This window comes from Xiphophorus couchianus, chromosome 21, assembly GCF_001444195.1.
Source record: "Xiphophorus couchianus chromosome 21, X_couchianus-1.0, whole genome shotgun sequence".
NCBI lineage: Eukaryota > Metazoa > Chordata > Actinopteri > Cyprinodontiformes > Poeciliidae > Xiphophorus > Xiphophorus couchianus.
The window spans coordinates 18,513,986-18,532,074 of NC_040248.1; the positions used below are offsets into that span (position 1 = coordinate 18,513,986).

Sequence of the window (18,089 nt, forward strand, 5' to 3'; positions counted from 1 at the left end):
GTCCTGAAACCAGTGGATCAAGGGACTGGAATTTTTTTAAGTTTAGGGATGTACGTTATGTCGTCATGAACGTCGGTACTGGACGATATTTGTCATTCTTTAGCATATTGTCACCTTCCTGAAATAACAGCCAAAGTTATTTTTGGCCAAAAGTGTTTTTCTTGATTTTTGGGGGGGTTTTTTGCCTACATCATCTTTTGGCAAAACAGATAATTCACCATGTCGAAAAGGTCGTAACGTACATATATAATATTGGTAAATATTGTTTATTATCCACAGCAGCAATACCAATATCAGCCCAGATTTTCAGATCGGTGCATTCCTAGTTTAAGTAATCTTACCACTTCCTGAGAAACCCATGATTTATGCTTTCTGTAGAAATGACACAAATGAAGGCAAGGATGTTTTTTTTTTAACATAACCAGTGGGTGTGTAACACCACGGGGTTTTTTATGACTTTTTATTTTTATGTTTTTATGACTTAAAGCCCTTTGAACTGCCTTACTGCTAAATTTAATTGATAGATTGATTTTGAAGTCAAATTCCAGTATGATTTTAGTACTGCTGTATTCATGAAAATAACCGAATGCTCGCAATTAGCAAACAACAGGTGTAAATGCGAGTCAGCTGAGCTCATTATACAGGCTACTTCTCAGTCCAATTTGTCCTAAAAAACTATTGCAAATAGAATCAAAGCAGCAATTGAAGCATTGAAGTGATAAGGCACCTGAAGCGGATTGTTGGAAAGAGTAAAAGCTTCTTAAAGAGACAGAGCCCCAATTTCAAAGCCTCAAATTGCAAAATTTCTTTTAAGTCATATTTGATGTGTATGACTTAAACAACTGCAGGTAGCATACTTACATGATTGTGTTGTAAATCGGCACTATGTGCCTGGAAAATTCATAATACTCACCCTTTAGGTATTTTCAGAGTATTTCATAGCTTAGTGTAAGTAAATGTCGTTTTATGACTTCTGTAATTATCTACCAACAGGAAGTTGGTCAGATGTGTTTTGGTCTAATCCAGGTCCATATCTGTCATATTTCATAAGATTAGACTGACACAATTAGGGCTGTGGAAGATAATAATCAACCAGGCCTTTACTCTGAATTTCAAGCTCAGTTCTCAGATTTCTTATCTGGCTAACTGTTGAGTGCTGATAATATCATGATGTGGAGTTTTGGGGGATAGCGTTTGTGTCAAATTTGAAAGTCATGGGCTGAATGCAATTCTTTTTTATGCTGTCTTAGATTCAAACGGCGTTTACCCAAATCATTTACGGATTGACACAGTCCCGTCTTCACACTCTTGATGTTCCACTGACGTATGACGTCGAGTGTGAACAAATGATAGTAATTTCTCACAAGAATGTCTTGTCTAAGCCCTTTTTGGGGTTTTTTAAAGTAATTTTTGACTCTAATCTAACAAGAAGAACATTTACTACTGCAGATCTTTGTCAGACAATGATGTTGCAACTTTTAAACAATCTGTTCCATTGGCGACTTTCTTACAAATCAAATTAAATCATGTATTTTGAACTTTTTCATTGTTAAAACCTATCAGAAATAAAACTGAAAAATAAACTAATACACAATGGGGAACAAAAGAGTTCAATTGGTTAATAAGGGTTGAAGGAAATGTTTGAACCAGGCCCTCGGTTAAATTAACTTACTAACGTTCCTCTTGTTCTTCTGCATCGTCTTTTTCGGCCATTTTTCATGTATTATAGTCAGAACATGCATTTATAGTGTATTGAAACATTTGCACATGCACATTTTTGGTATTTATTTTAGTAAAATTGCTCCATTGTAACATCTCATGAACTTTATAGTTTTAACAAAGACTTTATTGTAATTAAGGTCTAATAGTTTCCAGACCGCTTGTAAAAGCTTAGATTTGTGTGAGTGTAGTTATGGAAATGCCACGTTTTGCTTTGGCCAGCTGGATTTTCTTGAATGCAACTTTTATGAAGCAATTCGCTCTTTTTGAGAGAGCAAGAGGTCACAACCTTACAGACCTAAACAGGAATTCAAGGGAATGCTATTTATAGAGTAACTTGCACTTCTATGCGTGTAAACACTGAAATTTCTTATAAAATAGACTTCAAAGAAAAAAAAAAAACCATGAAATGTGCTGTAGTTTATTTGCATTAAAAGTTGAACCCATGGTGATGTTAATTTGCATGTCTGGTTGGGTTTTCTCTTGTAGTTTTTGGTCTGTCTACATCTCATATCACTTCCTTCCTCTCCAAAATGAAAAAACAAAACAAAAAAAAAAGCTATCGCAAATGGGATCCGCGTCTAATTTGATTAAATTTAAAGTTTGCCAGCAGGAAACCACCTAAAAACAAGCAGTGATATCAAAGTTTTCATGAAACTTACTGGAGAATATTAAAACGGGTACGTTCCAAATAAAAGAAGCAAAAGAGAGAAATTTAAACACACCAGAAATTGCGCAACGAAGTTTCCACTGAGCTCAAACTATACAACCTCTTTGTGTTTTTCAGTGTGCCCCTTTTTTTTCCACTCTCTCTCTCTCTTTCTCTCTCTACATGCAGTTTTGTGTGAATCCGTTGCCTTTCCGCTCGCAGACAGGATTGCCGCTCTCATCACCGTGATTCGCGAGGGACGCCGTATCCTGAGTCCGGCCTTGCAGGACGCGCCGTCCGCGGTCGAGGTCGTAACTGGTGGAACGCGCTCGCGTCTCCAGCGACAGACTCGCAAACTTGTTTGTGCCTCATTTTAGAAGGACCTCTCTCTCTCTCCCCGGGTTCTGGCAAATAAAAATTCTTTTCTTGCCTAATTGGCTCGCGTCACGCAACGCGGGGCCTTGGATGCGACTCCTAGTGTGTCAGCGAAGGGCCTCCAGCCATTTGCGTCGAGTTAGTTTTTCTAATTGTCTGTGTAAGTACTGCACCACATCGGGTCTGTGCTGTGGTTCGTTTTGCCGAGGCTCGACAAGGCAAACATAAGGAGTATTTAGACGGCGTTTAAGCGCCTCGGCCCCATCTATCACTCTCTTGGCGGATTCATTGGAAAGGCGACAGACGAGATTATTTGCCCCCCCAAAAAAAAAAAATCTGTCACGGCGGCGGTGCTTTTCGTAGGAGCGGCGAGGTGGCTTTCTAAATCGGATTGGTTTAAAACTTTCGCAACGAAGGGCCGTGCAATAAACCGCATACAGTAGCAGAGTGGAGAAGCTGCCATGCAAGTCTGTTTTGCCCGAGGCCTCGAGTTAGTCGGCATGTTAGTCGTGTAGAACAACAGAGGCAAGCGCCTCCGCCTGCCAACTAAAACAGAGAAGTGGAAACAATAGAGTTTACATCTCCACTTTTTGTTCTGCGTGATCCCATTTGTGCTGTCATAATATCACTTCCTTTCTGCTTCGGCATCTCGGCGCACAACAAAAGGCTTTGTTGTTGTGTTCAGGAATCAAATTTTCTATTTAGATTTTTTTTTTTCCCCCTCCAACTCGCCTCAGAGATTAGGCTTTCCCTCTCAGGTCCACATGCACACTCTAACCCCCCACCCACCCACCTGCCCTTCATCCCAGCAAACATCACTCACTCGCATCATAATCTACTCTGAAAGATGCATATTTGTAATTGCTGGCAAAAAAAACAAAACAAAAGTACTTTTCGTGGATGATGTTTTGTCGACAGACAAGGGGGGGGAGTGTCTCTAAATTGTTTCATCCCTTGACGTGTAACCATGTCACAAGGGGGAAACGAAACATTCTCATCCGGAACAATATGGGAAAGATTAGAAAAACACAACTCGGTATTAATACTGGTATATAGGCTGATTGAGGATTGAGTCAGCTGCAACGGCAGCAGAGGAAAACCAGTGGAAGTGTCTGAGTGTTTCTCTCAAGAAAAGAGCACAATAAAAAAACAAAAAAAAAGCCAACTCTTATTTGTGAAACAAGAAGGCAGTAATGGTCGGATTTGGACCGGCCAACATCCGGACATTTGATCTGTGGCATAATGAAGCACAAGCTTGAAATACAAGCGCAAGGCTCAACCTTTCCTTGCGGATCGACCATTGAGAACTTGCCAGAAGTCATCAATATTTAACAGCTGTTGCTATTATGAAATTCTTTATGGGTTAATGTGGCTTGCCGGCTTGCACGCAAGGCCTTGGCCGCCTTCCAGCAGCCTGTCAGGAAGAAGGGGGGGGTAGATTGACAGACGGCTCGCTCGCGTGACAAGCAGCCCTTGATCAGCCAGCGCCTCTCTCTCTCTTTCTCTCTCTGAGAGTATTGCTCTCCCCACTGTGGATTTCCTGTGGCTGCAGAGAGAAAGAGAGAGAGACGTACGCAGAGAAGAAGAGTGCTGAGGGAAGAGGCGGGACTAGGCAAAGGAGGTGGCAGCAAGCCAGTCGAATCTCAACACACACACACACACACACACGCCTACAGTAGTCTTTACACACACGCTATTACATGTTGCAGCCTTGTAGGAGAGGAGGAACTGCTGTGCCGCACAGCGTCGTGCGTGTTCAGGACGAAAACATTTCTCCGGAAAACGTACACGCAGCCAAAAGATGGCACCCATGCTGCTTCAATTACCGTAGCTTGCAAGACGAGGAGGGAAGAATTAATAGAAAACATGAGTCAAAGTGAGCAGGGAGCTTACGCTGCTCCGTGAAACCGGCTGCCGGTTCATTTCGGAATTGGCCGGTTATCCCTCAGTTTGGTCTTCCGATTGGTGACCTGCAGGTCGGGCCATGAAAAGTCCGACTTTTATTTGAAACCTTATCATTAAATGCATCAGAATTAAGAATTCCCACTTTTTCAGGACTTCTAACTCACTAGGTTTCAAAATGTACTCTGAACTTCTTTTTACTTTAATCAAATAAACTAACGGTAGGGAAACAGCCTTGGAACGGCTTCATTTCCTTCATTATTGTCATTGGATTCTAAAGTAGCACCGCCATCAAGAAACCTGCAGTATTTTCTCAGTTTTTATATTTACAGCGGTCCAGTCATAAGGAAAAAACAAAGTTGTCATCGACTGTAAAGAAAAGCCTGATGGCTGCATCTCTGCTATTCGTCCAATGTTGCTTTCTTTTGTCCCTTAAATCCAACATTCACTGATAATTTACTGAATTATGTATGTAATGTATGTAAAAAAAAAAAAGAATAAAAGAAGAAGATCAAATTCAGATAAAACAAACTGCATCAGCCAACATGGTCTCATTTTCACTGTGAATACATTATAAATGAAGAAAATGACTCTTCAACCCACATCAGCAAAATAGCACAGACCGTATGTAGAACTGCAACGTTAGACTGTGCTATGCTACTGAAATTAGAAGGAAATAGTTATGTAATGACAACAAACTGCAGCTGTGACGAATTTGAAGTAGCCAGCACCCATCAGCAGGTGTCAAGAGTCAAATAAATTCTGGAAATCGTTCAGAAGTGATGCTTAAATTAAAAAAAAAAAAAAAGTTGTAAATCTTAATCATGTTGCATTTTTCACTCATAAAACAATGCAGCGCTTCACAATAATAATAGAAAATCCAATTTTAAAGTCAAGAACCTTTATAACTTTTATTATTATTATACACCATAATAATAGTATCACTTGCAGCCATTCTCAACAGCTCTTTTTTTTTTTTTTTACGTTGGCAATTTTGAAAAAAATGATTTCCCTCTCTTTTGTCTCTTTAATCCGCACCATAAAATCGTCCAAGTGCCTTCTCGTTTTTCTGTCGGCTGCGTTTCTCTGCGTTATTGTCTTTTTCAGCTACTCTTGGTTTTACAGGAGGAAGTGGCTTTAAAAAAGAGGGGATGTTGAAGTCAGGCAAACGCAACCTCACTGTGCTCTCTTCTCATCTGCTGGCACTGCAGCCCGCGCTCACCTCTCCCCCTGGAGGCTCCAGGACCAAACAGCTCGTTTAGGAGGACTTCGTCCACGCCGGCTCGCCGGCAGAGAGCAGGAGGTTCATAAACCGTAGTGGCGCGTCTGGAGCTGATAAAAAAAAAAAAAGACGTTTTCTTTCTTCTTTTTTTTCTTTTACTCTGCTGTGAAAAAAGGTTTACGCACACTCATGGATTTCTTGGTCCTTTTTTCTTTTACTTTTTGTCTTACTTGCATGTTTCATGTCATCAAACCGACCTGAAAATCAGACGCCAGGAAGCGAAAAGTAGTTTTCAGACAATAATTGGATTCGCAAAGGCAAAAATGTGTGGCGAAGGGTCTTGATCTAATATTAAGATTTGATTTGAATTAGTTTAAAAGATAACCCTAACCCTAACCCTATGAGGGTAAAATAACTTTTGACAGCACTTTACACGTAAGACGATATTTCAACCCAGTTGTTAATTGAGATCAAACAAGCAAAATGCTTGATAACTAAGTTCTCTCTAAGCGGTTCTTTGTCGGCATTACCGTAAAAATTACGTCAAAGCGTAACCTAATAATTGGAAGGTGGCCTTGATATTCAGTACTCTCAGTGGAAAAGACAGTTCTGGCCGACCGAAGGAACCAAACACTTCAAGCCTCACCCTTTTGGCAGCTTTCACATCCCTGTACTTGTCACTTTTTTTTTTACCTAACACCCAGTCCTCACACAGCGCCCATAAACGCCTCACCATTACCCACTCTGTTTTCCTTTTCGGACCAGAGACGGAGAAAATTCCAGGCGAAGAAAAGCAAAGCCGAAGACGTTAGCGGGCGAGGAATAAAGCCCGCATTGTTGGCAGGGAAAGTGCCGGTGCCGATAATTAATCATCCCGAGTGTTTGTCTTTCCTGACGTAGCATCCTCTCCAACAGCCGCCATAAGAGGGAAAACAAAAATATACGAGGCGTTGAAAGGGGAGGAAATAAAGACGGTCATTAGACTCGTTTCCCCTCCGCAAAGGTTTCCACTGGTTGGATGATATTCTGGTGATTGAACAGAAGGATTTTTCTGTGGGACGGCTGTCTGCAGCTGTTTGTTTGTATGTGTTCTCACTTAGTGGAGGTGATGACAAAGCGATTAGCACAAGCACCGGCTTTCAGGCTGTTTCAGTGCGTTTCATGAGCTGCGTTTCAGCTTAAGGAAGAAACGATTACTTGTGGTGGAGAAAATAAAATCTTTTTTTTTTTTTAAAAAAAGAGTCCAAACAAAACGTATGGATGCACAAATCTCTGTTTGCACCAAAATTGGCTGATCACCCTTTGTGCAAAGCTGAGCAAAGATAGAGTGGAGAGGATGGAGCGACGAAGTGGAGTTGGAAGGGGGGAGGGATGAAGACAGGAGGTCAAGGGTGATGAACTGAAGCCGTAATGAGGTTGTACGTTGGGGGCTGTGGCGGTGGCATCGGGAGGGGTTGGAGGAATCATTAGAGGACATATTGGCGTGGTGATCATAATGGTTTTCATAATGCAGATGGAGGTATGTGTGGATGTGAGTTGCGTGACTAATCTGCGCTTGCTACGAGTGATGGAGCAAAGGGCTGATCTGTCGGAGGGAGCCACATGCCCCACCGGCCGAACAGCCACAGGACAGACACGCAAACATGCCTCTGAACATGCAGTGATGGGAGAGCATGTGACAGTTCGGTAAACCAAACTCTGGAGAGCAGGTGCCTCGCAAAAATCTTTCATACCCCTTGAATGTTATCACGTCGTTTGACGTTACCAACCGCAAATTGGGAATTCGTGTGACGGATCGACACAAAGCGGCAGAAAACTGCGAGATGGAAGGAAAATGAAAGAGGAAAGAAAAAATCTTTCACATAGTCTGGCATGTGTTTTGTATCAAGTCCCGTTGAGTCAAGAAAAACACATTTTGCTGCATTTGAAGCTGTGAGGCTTTTAGAGTATCTCTACCAGCTTTGAGACTTGACATTGTTGCTCTTTCTTCTTTGAAAATACCTCAGACACACCTCATACACACCTGTGTCACCATCAGTTTTCAAGCCGTTATGAGGGTGAACACACATCAGCCCTGTTTAGCCCGCTTTAATATAACTAATTCATTTTCTAGAAAGTCCGCTTTGTGTGAAAGTCTGGGAGGTGTGAATGCGCAGTCGAACTCCGATGCGAACCAAAACAGCAAACTCTAGTCCGCCTATAAACCTACGTCCCGGTTCGGTTGACGTAAACTCTTCCGTGGTTCACAGTGAATGCTAAGCGGATCGGAGGCCGCTCCCAAAGCAGGAAACAAAACTATAGCGCAGGGCATTATGGGTAAATACAACCAAAACAAAGGTGAGTGTCTAGCGCTAGCACGAGAAATAGCTCGTCGTCTTTTACCAAAGAAAGCGAGAAATCCTACAAGTGCTAAAAACTGACGACACTCCATTTGTGTTTATGTTTTGTGTTGCGATCAGTGTCTTCTTCAGAGGTTTTCATGTCATTTACTTCAGTTGTTCTTGGTGCAGCGCCACCACAGGCTTCTCAGATTAACGCTCGCCTTGCCCCGCGTTTCAAGTCAGTTATGGCGGACGCCAAAGTCTTTGGTCGGCTTGTGGCTTTCCAACTTCAGATAATGGATCTTTGACGTAACATTTGAAGAAAATCATTGAGCATAAAGACTTTTATAAGGCACTTTATTGTGCAGGCTTTACTTTGAGAGAGAAAATATCTATGAGGTTCAGGATGATGAGAGAGTGTTGTAATATTTTATAGAAAAAAGTGGCCAGAAGCAGATTGTAGTTCTGGTTCTGTAAATTTACATCTGCAAATGTTCCCCTCTTATTTTCTAAATAGTCTTAAATTTATTTAAGAAGTCACTCTTGGAATTGCTCAAATTTTAAAAAGTCTTGTCTGTACTGGATTGGATCCACTATTAATGATCACTTCCAGGCTGAATCATACAGTATTTACTTCAACTACTAAGGATCTGAGGCTAGCTTTGCAGGTTGTGTAGCACGAACACATCAGTCTGACATCCCAGTTTGCCCCAAACTTTCTGTGATTGTTGGATGTGCTTTTTTTTGTGCTTAAGGAGCCCTGAAAAGTTATACAAACCCTCAAACTGTTTCCCTGCTTTTAAACTGACCCAACACACTAGCCTCGTGTGGTAACTAGCATTTATGCCGTCCAAAAGGGAGTCTGATACGGGTAATGACTCTGCCACATGTCTGAGAAATGCTCTAGCTCTCCCTTTAATCATTCACAACAGCGCCTTTGTAAACAGAAACATCATTGTCAGTCAGTCATTTTTTGAATTTTTTGGGCGCCGGCCAGCGTGGGGCTTAAAACATCTGCTCCTGCGTGACCGACGTCGACCGACCGAAAAAAACAAAACAAAAGCAATGATCTCATTGTTGAGTCTCTTTTGAAGTAACTGATTTCAGTCTCCGTCACATGTGCTGATGTATTTATGTGTTTTCTTTCTGCAGCGAGTCAAGACAAACCCTCCAGGAAGCACGTCACCACCCCAGCATCCTCCAACCCTGAACCCAGGAAAGATAGCCTTCCTCTGGGTACCACCATCAATGAAAGCAGCCTCCTCCTGGAAGTAAGAAACCATATGACCCATGTGTGTGTGTGTGTGTGTGTGTCCTGTGTGAGTGACGTCTGCTTCTGATTGGTTAAACATAAAGTGTTTTCGGCATACAAGCGCCACGGTTTGGCTCGTTTCGGGCGACAAAATGCTCCGTCATGTCGCGCCGTTGCACTTTCTTTTCTCCCCCCCCCCCTGTGGATGGCACCGTCAGTGAACTCGTCCTGCAGTTCACGCACGTGCCTGTAAGAAGATTTGTCTGAGTGAGTTGCCCTGCGGCGCGACCTCCCTCGTGGAGCCGTGGCGTTGCGTGACACACGGGGGCGACGCGGCTGCGTCGGAGCCGATGGAGGGCGGTGGGAGCTCGCACAAGCAGCCCAGCGTGAGCGCATCTCCCCGCCTTGATGTGCTCGTGGAGTGTGAAAGCGAGCAGGAGAGATCTCTTGACGGTCAAAGCAGACTGCGTTTGACGACAAAATGGGACACACCAGGACTTCAACGCAAACACACATAAGGGAAGGCACACGGACAGGCCGATAGATAACACACTGCACCGCTTGTTGCTGGTGAAACGGATCGGGAGCACGCTGCATGGGAACTGCAAACACATCAGATCATTATTACACTCTCCATGACCTGCTGGTTCTCAGTGAGGCTGCAAATTATGACGTTGGTCATTTTCCAGCAGGCAGGGATTCAGAGCCCCGTCCCCCGATGCTGTTAATGTGTTAGGTTCCTCACTGGAACGGTTAACAAAAGACTAGATTGACCGTAATGATGTTCCATCTACTGTTGCGTGACTCAGCTTGGACCGAAGCCTTATGGCATGACTGTGTACCGGGTTTTTATGCAGTGGAGTACAAACAACCAGATCAGACACTTTTTTTTCTTCTTCTTCTTTTAGGCTAGATCGGCAATCTATTACAGAACTTGAAAACTCTACAGAAAAACAAAAATGTGGTGAAGTTCCTTATTTATCAGTGTTTCTGGCAACTGGATTCTGTACAAGTGTACATCAGAGAAAGCATTCAAATCCTTTCCACTTTTTCATCTTTTTTTTGTTTTTAAGTGACAAGCTAACAAAAATAGTGCAAAATCCGGCAGTGGAAAAATCTGAAATTTGCCTTTAAAAGTCATTTGATTAGTAAATAGAGGCCACCTGTGTGTAATTTAATCTCAGTCTAAATCCAGATGGGAAGGCCACGGAGGTTTGTTAGAGAACATTAGCGAACAAACAGCGTCGTGAAGACCAAGAAACACAGCAGGCAGGTCAGATGGACACATGTGGAGATGTTTAAAGCTGGGTTGGGTTATAAAACAATACTCCAAGCTCTAAACACCTCGCAGAGCTCTGCCTGTCGCTTGAAACACGAAAGAGTGTGGCAACGCTGCGGCCTACCAACGGCAGCAGCCAAGAGGCCCGAGATGACTTTGGGAGCAGAAGAGATCCAGGTGACAGATTTTGTTAGAGTTTAGATGTGGCCCAGTTCTAGCCCACAGACACGGCGTCGATCCAACCCAGCTGGTTAACTCTGATAATAAATCCAACATCTTTTTTTTAATTATAATTTTCCTACTTTAGATTTTAGTCCGCCGTTTAAGTAAACGGTGTAGCTTCTTCCCGTTTCTTTGTGTGATTGATAGGATCCCAAGGCCGCTGCTGCTTGAGTGGAGTCCGATTAACTTCTGCACTCAACTTACTTTCTGTATTTCCTCAGCAGGCTAAGCTAACTGCATCTCTATTTAGACTACAATAAGTAGATTAACACAACTTTTTAATCGTTCATTCTCATTTGTTTCTCTCTGTGTTATATGTACTGGTGGCTTCCTAAATGTGCCACAGAAGCCCGGCCCGGCCGTAAAGCAAATCATTTTAGTCCGACCCGACCGGCCCGAATTTCAACTTGGGTTTGGCTCGATCTGAACTCTACAGTTTGTTGTCTTTTTTTTTTATCATTTATTGCGAAACATTTATTATCATGATAAGAATTTTAATTTCTTCTGGTCTTCGTAAATTTTTATTTATGATGGATTTTTTTTTTAAACTGACTGTTATTTACACTAAAATTATTTGACTTTCTCCACTGTTTGTTCCACAAGAGTGTCAATAAATATTGGCAAATTCGAAAATATGATCAATTGCAGTTACTGTGTTCGGTTCAGTGATATAAATCGAGCTTCTTTAAGGTAAACGACATCCTGAAGAAGTTCATTTCAAACCGGAATGTCTGCAATGCTACGAATGCTGTGCCATAAAGCTACCCTACAAAAGAAGTCATTGTTATTTTATCATTATTTTTATCATTAAGCACAATAGCACCACAAAGTATTGTGATAAAATTCTCGGTCTGTGTCGCCCGTTCCTACTTGACAGGACAACCAGTACAAAGCTGGCTCTTATGGAAAACAGGCAAGAAGAAAGTCACTGTGGAAAGAAAACAATAAAAGGTCCTGTTTGACGTTTGCTACGTGACGTAGGAAACAAAACTGGACACTTTTCCCTACATGGCGCCACAACTTTTAAGATGTTGGAAGTTAGAGGTTTTAGTTTCTCTTGGGGGCTGTTTGTAGTTGCAGATATTTTGTGCCGTGGGACAGCAACAGGTGTTTCCACTACCTAAAAGCCTCGGAATCCAAGAAAACTGAGGGAAATGATGAGAAAAAACATAAAAACAGCACTTTGTGTAGTGTTGCCAGAGTTAGTACAGTAGTTTTGGGGGGGTGGGGGGGTTTCTTACTTCTGCAGCTCTGCGGTTTTCAAATAATTGTGGACAAGTGGAACATATTTGGTCGTTCTTGGCGTTTGTGTTTTATGCAAAACAAGATGCAAACACGATTCCGTGTCCCTCAAACCAGCGAATCTCCACGTATTGTGCTCAAACACGTGAACGACGCCTGCGTTGCGCTCGTCTGTGATAAATTTGCCAGTCGCTGCCTTTTTGTAAAGCTAATTGAAGTAATCAGTAGAAAAAATATTAGCTTTTATTGCCTTAAATACGCCCTTTCAGGTTAAAAGATCCTGTTTGTTCCAGAAAAATAAAACTGCCAGAGTCCTTCAGGGTTTTATTGCTGCATTTATTGCAGGATTTCAGTGAGTTGGAGGACACATGGGAAAAAAGTGCACCTCTGAGTACATAAACTTGCGTGCGACCGACATGAAAAAAAGCTGACCTCTTTTTGGCCCCTGTAGGACTTCATGAAAACAACATGGCTTTCCTCTATATACACAACACATGGCTGACGACTATTGTTTGAATGAACAATCACGGAGATGAGCGTCGGCAGAAAGACTCGTCGTTTCAGTCATTTAAAAGGTTTTTCTGACTGAAATATCGGAGCATTTTCACCTGCGCAGATAAATTTTTGATCCCACAGACGCCAGAAATGTTTACATTTCCGCCGCGGGCGCATCGGATCACGATGAAAGTCGCTGTTTTCATGCGCACTTATTAAACCCAAGTCTGACGTTCTGTTTCTGGATATTATGAGCGCTCCAAATCCCTTGAAATTAGGAATCTTAAATATGTTAAGCTGCATCCAGTATTTATTCGTTCTTCCAAAAACGTTCGCAGTCGTGTGTTTTGAGCGGCTGCCAGAGCAGTCGGTGCCTCGGCGTGTGTGTGTGTGTGTGTGTGTGTGTTTGGGGTCAGCGGGGGGACATGTGCCAGCAGTTGAACTTGTCAAACATCGTCTGCATCAACGCGACCGAGCACCTATCTCCCATCCTCCCTCCCTCCTGGCTCCTCTCTCTCGTCGCGCTCATCCCGCAATCAAAGACGATCTTCTTTAATTGCGATGCCGTAGTCCGGACATTTTTCTAGGTTACGGCTTTCACAGTTCGCCTCTCAGTGCATCATGAGCTCCACGGCGTGAAAGAAGAGCGATCAGTTCAGCGAGTTTGCAGGCCGAGTTGTGACGGAGTGTGTGCAGTGGAATGGCGTCCCCTGTGGATGGTTATCAGATCACTGCAAGGTGTTTGTGAAAGGGGGAGGAAACTGTGGGAGTGAGTGTGAATTTAGTGACCATGAGGATGTACTTCATGTAAAATACCTCCCCCTTCCCTCCCAAAACGCACACACACACACACAATCACACACACATAGATCCAAAAGGTCCTGCATATTCTCGCTGTAAAACAGAGGTGACAGACTCTGGCAGCAGCAGTCACGCAAGTCAGCCAGTCCTGCTGTTGTCACGCAATCCAAGCTGCACAGATGAGAGGACAACTTCCACATATCCTTCCTGTAATGTCTTTGTTTTCCCCCTCCAACCCCCTCTTCTGTTTGGGTTTTTCCTCGTACCTTTTGCTTCCCCCTCCATCCGCCCGTCTAGGCACATTTGACTGAAGCCGCCACGTTGTTTATATGCGGCGTTCCTATTTGATCAGCGTTTCATCTGGCTGCTCAAACAAACCAAACCAAGATGAACTTTTCAACAGCAACAGAAAGGAAATGTGCTTTCCTTTCAGAGACTTGCTCGCATTTATTTATTTGTTTCAAAAGACCAAAAATGATCACTTGAGTTTTAAGGTGAAAGGTTTTGTGTCTGCTTCAGCCACATGGATAATCACTTCACTGGTACTGTACGTCTAGATGTCAATAGAAACGACTTTATTTTTCCCGAAGAAAAACTACTGAAGAAACAACATGGGTTTCTTTAGCCTACTCTTCAACCTGACCTTCTGTGTTTAATTTCCACTATTGCTGTCATTGTATGGTATGCATGTCCTACAGTGTCAAAAGTCATGTAAAATAGGACATTATATATAAAAATTTAAGAAACCACTTAAAATGATTAATTTCTCTTATTTTAATTCTTTATAGTTTATGGTTGAGTAAAATGAACATTGTCCTTTTATTCTAAGAACTAGAAAGGATTTTTATTGTTATTATTATTATTGACGTATCTAGACGATTGCAGATTTCTTTTCCATTATGGCCAGCATGACTAATTATTTGTCATTTATTATGTTTTGGCACATCTGGAACTCCGTACATTTGTTCCATTTTTACTGACTCTTATGACGACTTTCATACATTCATGAAAAGAAAAGGTTTGTCAAGTGAATTTGTGCTACATTTAGCATCTTGCTTCAAAGAAACACTTTTGTACTTTAGTTGTTGTTTAGTTCAGCTTTTTGTGCTCAGTATGTCGAGCTGAGAGAAATAAATGTACTTATTGCTCTTATGTTTATTTACTGCATGAATTACAATTTGTGTGTGTGTGTGTGTGTGTGTGTGTGTGTGTGTGTGTGTGTAGTCTCTAACAGGCTTTGCCTTGGTGGTGAGCAGTGACGGCATGGTTTTTTATGCTTCCTCAACCATTGTGGACTACTTGGGTTTCCATCAGGTGAGTTGAAAGTCTTCGTATTTAAATACACTTAATGCAAAAGTCATATGCTTCAAATTAGAGTAGATGTTCACATTCACAACAGTGGCCGAGGTTTTCGTCACACGTGGGTTGTGGAAATTGAGATGAGACAAATCCATATTCAAAACAACGAAGCTGCCAGGTGTGTGGGAAAGGATTAAGTGCATCAAGTGCTCAATGCTAATAATGGAAAGAACTACCTATGGCTTGGGATTATGTGTTTTATGGGAATATGGGACAAAAAAAAACATTGAGGTAACAGAGAGTTTTCTGATAAAAAAAACACAGACTGAACACAATTTTTGATCAAACAAATGAAAATCAACCATGTAGAAATATTCTGGTGTGTTTTCACCGTCGGTATGTGCCAGAAGGCCTTTCTTCCACCCTAACACACACTCTTTGGATGTCTCCACGTGAATCGCCCGACAATTTAACATTCTCCCTTCCTGGTGCCAGCACCCCGTCATCCAATTTAAATGATATCAACACTAGCTATCCTATTCCGACATGCTAACACCACCATCCTCTAAAACGATAAATAAATCGCTTTTCGGTGTTGAAATCTCTCTTTTGTCCGCAGGCAGTCGACATGTAAACCACTGCAGTCCGAGACACTTTATCTACGAGTCTTGTGTGAATTTGTGCAGGGTTCATTATGGAACCACAACCTTTGAGAGTACAGTGTAAAAAAAACTGATACTAAATTTAGGAAGTCTCGTTTTATTATTTGGCATGATTCCTTGTGCCAATAATAATTTAGTATTTCTACTCGGAGTTAAATTGTGAAAAAGGATAGTTCAGAATCATTCATGTAGTTATACAAGGACTAACGGGTCAGAAACGAAGTGAAACTAAGTCAAACCCTGGATTCTGACTGGATACTCTGAATATCTTTGCTCACAGGTTCTTATCAACAGTTTTATCATTTGGTTGTTGAATTATGATATTTGGTTATCCAAATTTTCCATCTTGCGGAGGCGTAAAGCGGTCCGAACAGTAGCGCTAAATGTAAAGTGCTCCCATGAAGGACAACGCTGCATTGTTTTCACACCCATTTCAGGACAAAATCAAATTCCGAGAATCATTTTAACTATTCTGTAGTTCTTGAATTCGGATTCCACTGCCAGACGCAGCTTGTGTGGCAAAACTAAAGTGATCTCAATATTGAGACCTTCTTAAAATAATGGAATACGTTTTTTGGGTTTTTTTTTTTGTTTTTTGCCAAAAGTGATATTTGTACATAAATAAACTTTTGGGGAAAAAAACAACAAAAAAAACCATTTATGCCATTAATTTATTGAGGTGACGATATTGTAGTTTGGAGAGAATTAAAATATCAAATCTTCAGAGTTGTACCAGTTTTCACACAGGAGTTCGGCGTTCGTCCAACCGATTATTCATATTTATTCATTTATTTCGTTACTCCATTAAAAACTGAATGAAAACATATTATTTCTCTCAAAACGCACTTTTAAGTTTTGCGGGTGTTTAATTTACATTTTGCTTAAGTCTATGTGTTAAATGTAAATGATGTCAAATGCTACAGCTAACATTACAGACTGTAACATCCCATGTCGTATTATTATACGTTAGCAGCAGAAGGAATTGCTGCTGGTCTCGTTTTAGATCAAACAATTAGATAATTTCCAAAGATTTCTGCTTTAAACCTTTACAAACCGTGACGGCTGACAAGACATACTGCCACCTGCCATGCAGATGGATTGGGAATTTAACATTAAAATTGTTAAATTCCCGCAAAACTCCCGCCACGTACATATGGCTCTTTGTTTTGGCGCTGCGGTCGCGGTGGTGTGACAGTTCACCCGCCCAATGTAGCCGTTCCACATGGGTATTTTTCATTAGAGAAATGCAAAAATGCGTGCTGAAGAGAAAGAGACAAGGTATTGACACGCAAGGACATGACGGAGAGTCGTAACATCGCGGCACGCAAACCACATTCATGAGTATTTGTTGGTGATCAAAAGGTTCTATTTCCCCACATTTAGGACTTGAAAATGAGACACTCCCCTCCCCCCCAAACACACACACACACATATATGCACATACTTTCCTTGACAAGGCCTCAAACAAACACATTGGACCAGTTTGGGCCCATAACTGTAGTGAGAGGACATTTATTAATATACCACAGAAAAAACAAAGAAAAGAGAAGGCTCCACTGAGTGGCACCACAACAAAAGCCCCAGAGAGAGGCAGAAAACATTCACTGGTCTTTGATCCAATTTGTCGCTGGAGCATTTAGCCTTTGAAGGTCAGTTAAAACATCACTTACTCTCCCCTTCTTCTTTTTTTCCCCCACTCTTTCCCTCTCTGCATGTTTCTTTACTAGACACAAAAACAATAGCCAGTCGATCCGTCTGTGCGCCCGAACGCCAGTAGGGAACCGCAGTCCGCGGGGCCAAGTGCTTTACGAAGACGGTGGGAACAGATTGTGTTTTCAGAGGCAGGCGATCAAAAACCCTCGCGTGCCACCGGCATGGAAATTCTTGAGAGAAGGCGGGGGTCGAGGGAGAGAAGGGAAGAGGAGAAGGTTGAACGTTACTGCGAGGAATCTGTCAGGGAATGACAGAAAGCAAAAGTTATTGCTGGAAAAGAGAGAGGGGAGAGGCCTGATGAAAGCGGGATGGAGTCCCGGCTCGGGCTGTGGGGGTGTGTGCGTGTGTGTGAGAGCGGACGGGGATGGGGAGGGCTGGCTTAGTCGGACCGCTGCTCGGGAGCCGGTGTCACGCAATGTTTGACAAACACAGCTGCCCTCTCTGCTCGTGCAGCTGCCCTTCGGCTGTTTGCTGCACTGACTAAATCCTCCTGACTTGTGTGTGTGTGTGTGACTCTGTGTGTGTTTAAAGGGATGTATATTGATCTGGCATAACGTTAACGATCTGCCTATTAGCATGTTGGTTCCGCAGACATGTTGAGGCATGGACTCCATCAGCCGTCTAAGGTTGTGCTGTGGTGGGTGGCACCAAGATTGGAGCAGCACACCTTTTACGTGTCGTGAGGTGCGGCCTCCAGGCGTTGGACTTGCTTACTCCCTCATCCCACAGATCGTAGACTGTCTTAAGATCTGGGAAAACATGGGGCCATCATTCTTGTGCTCCTCAAACAATTCCTCAACCACTTCTCCTTTGCGGTAGAAGTCATTATGCTGCTGGAAGAGCCCACAGTCATCAGATTATACCTTACATGGTCTGCAAAAGTGCTTAGGTATATGGAGCAGGGCAACATTAACGTGAATAGCAGCACTGAAGGTT

General features: G+C 42.4%; 1 protein-coding gene across 1 annotated transcript in view; it reads left to right on the forward strand.

Annotated features, from left to right (window-relative positions):
* Positions 1-18,089, forward strand: part of ahrra (aryl-hydrocarbon receptor repressor a) — a 74,187-nt gene that overhangs the window by 48,151 nt on the left and 7,947 nt on the right. The window contains exons 4-5 of the mRNA XM_028005328.1: positions 9,341-9,459; positions 14,704-14,793. Coding sequence (XP_027861129.1) covers positions 9,341-9,459; positions 14,704-14,793 — 209 coding nt within the window. The remainder of the gene's footprint in view (positions 1-9,340; positions 9,460-14,703; positions 14,794-18,089) is intronic.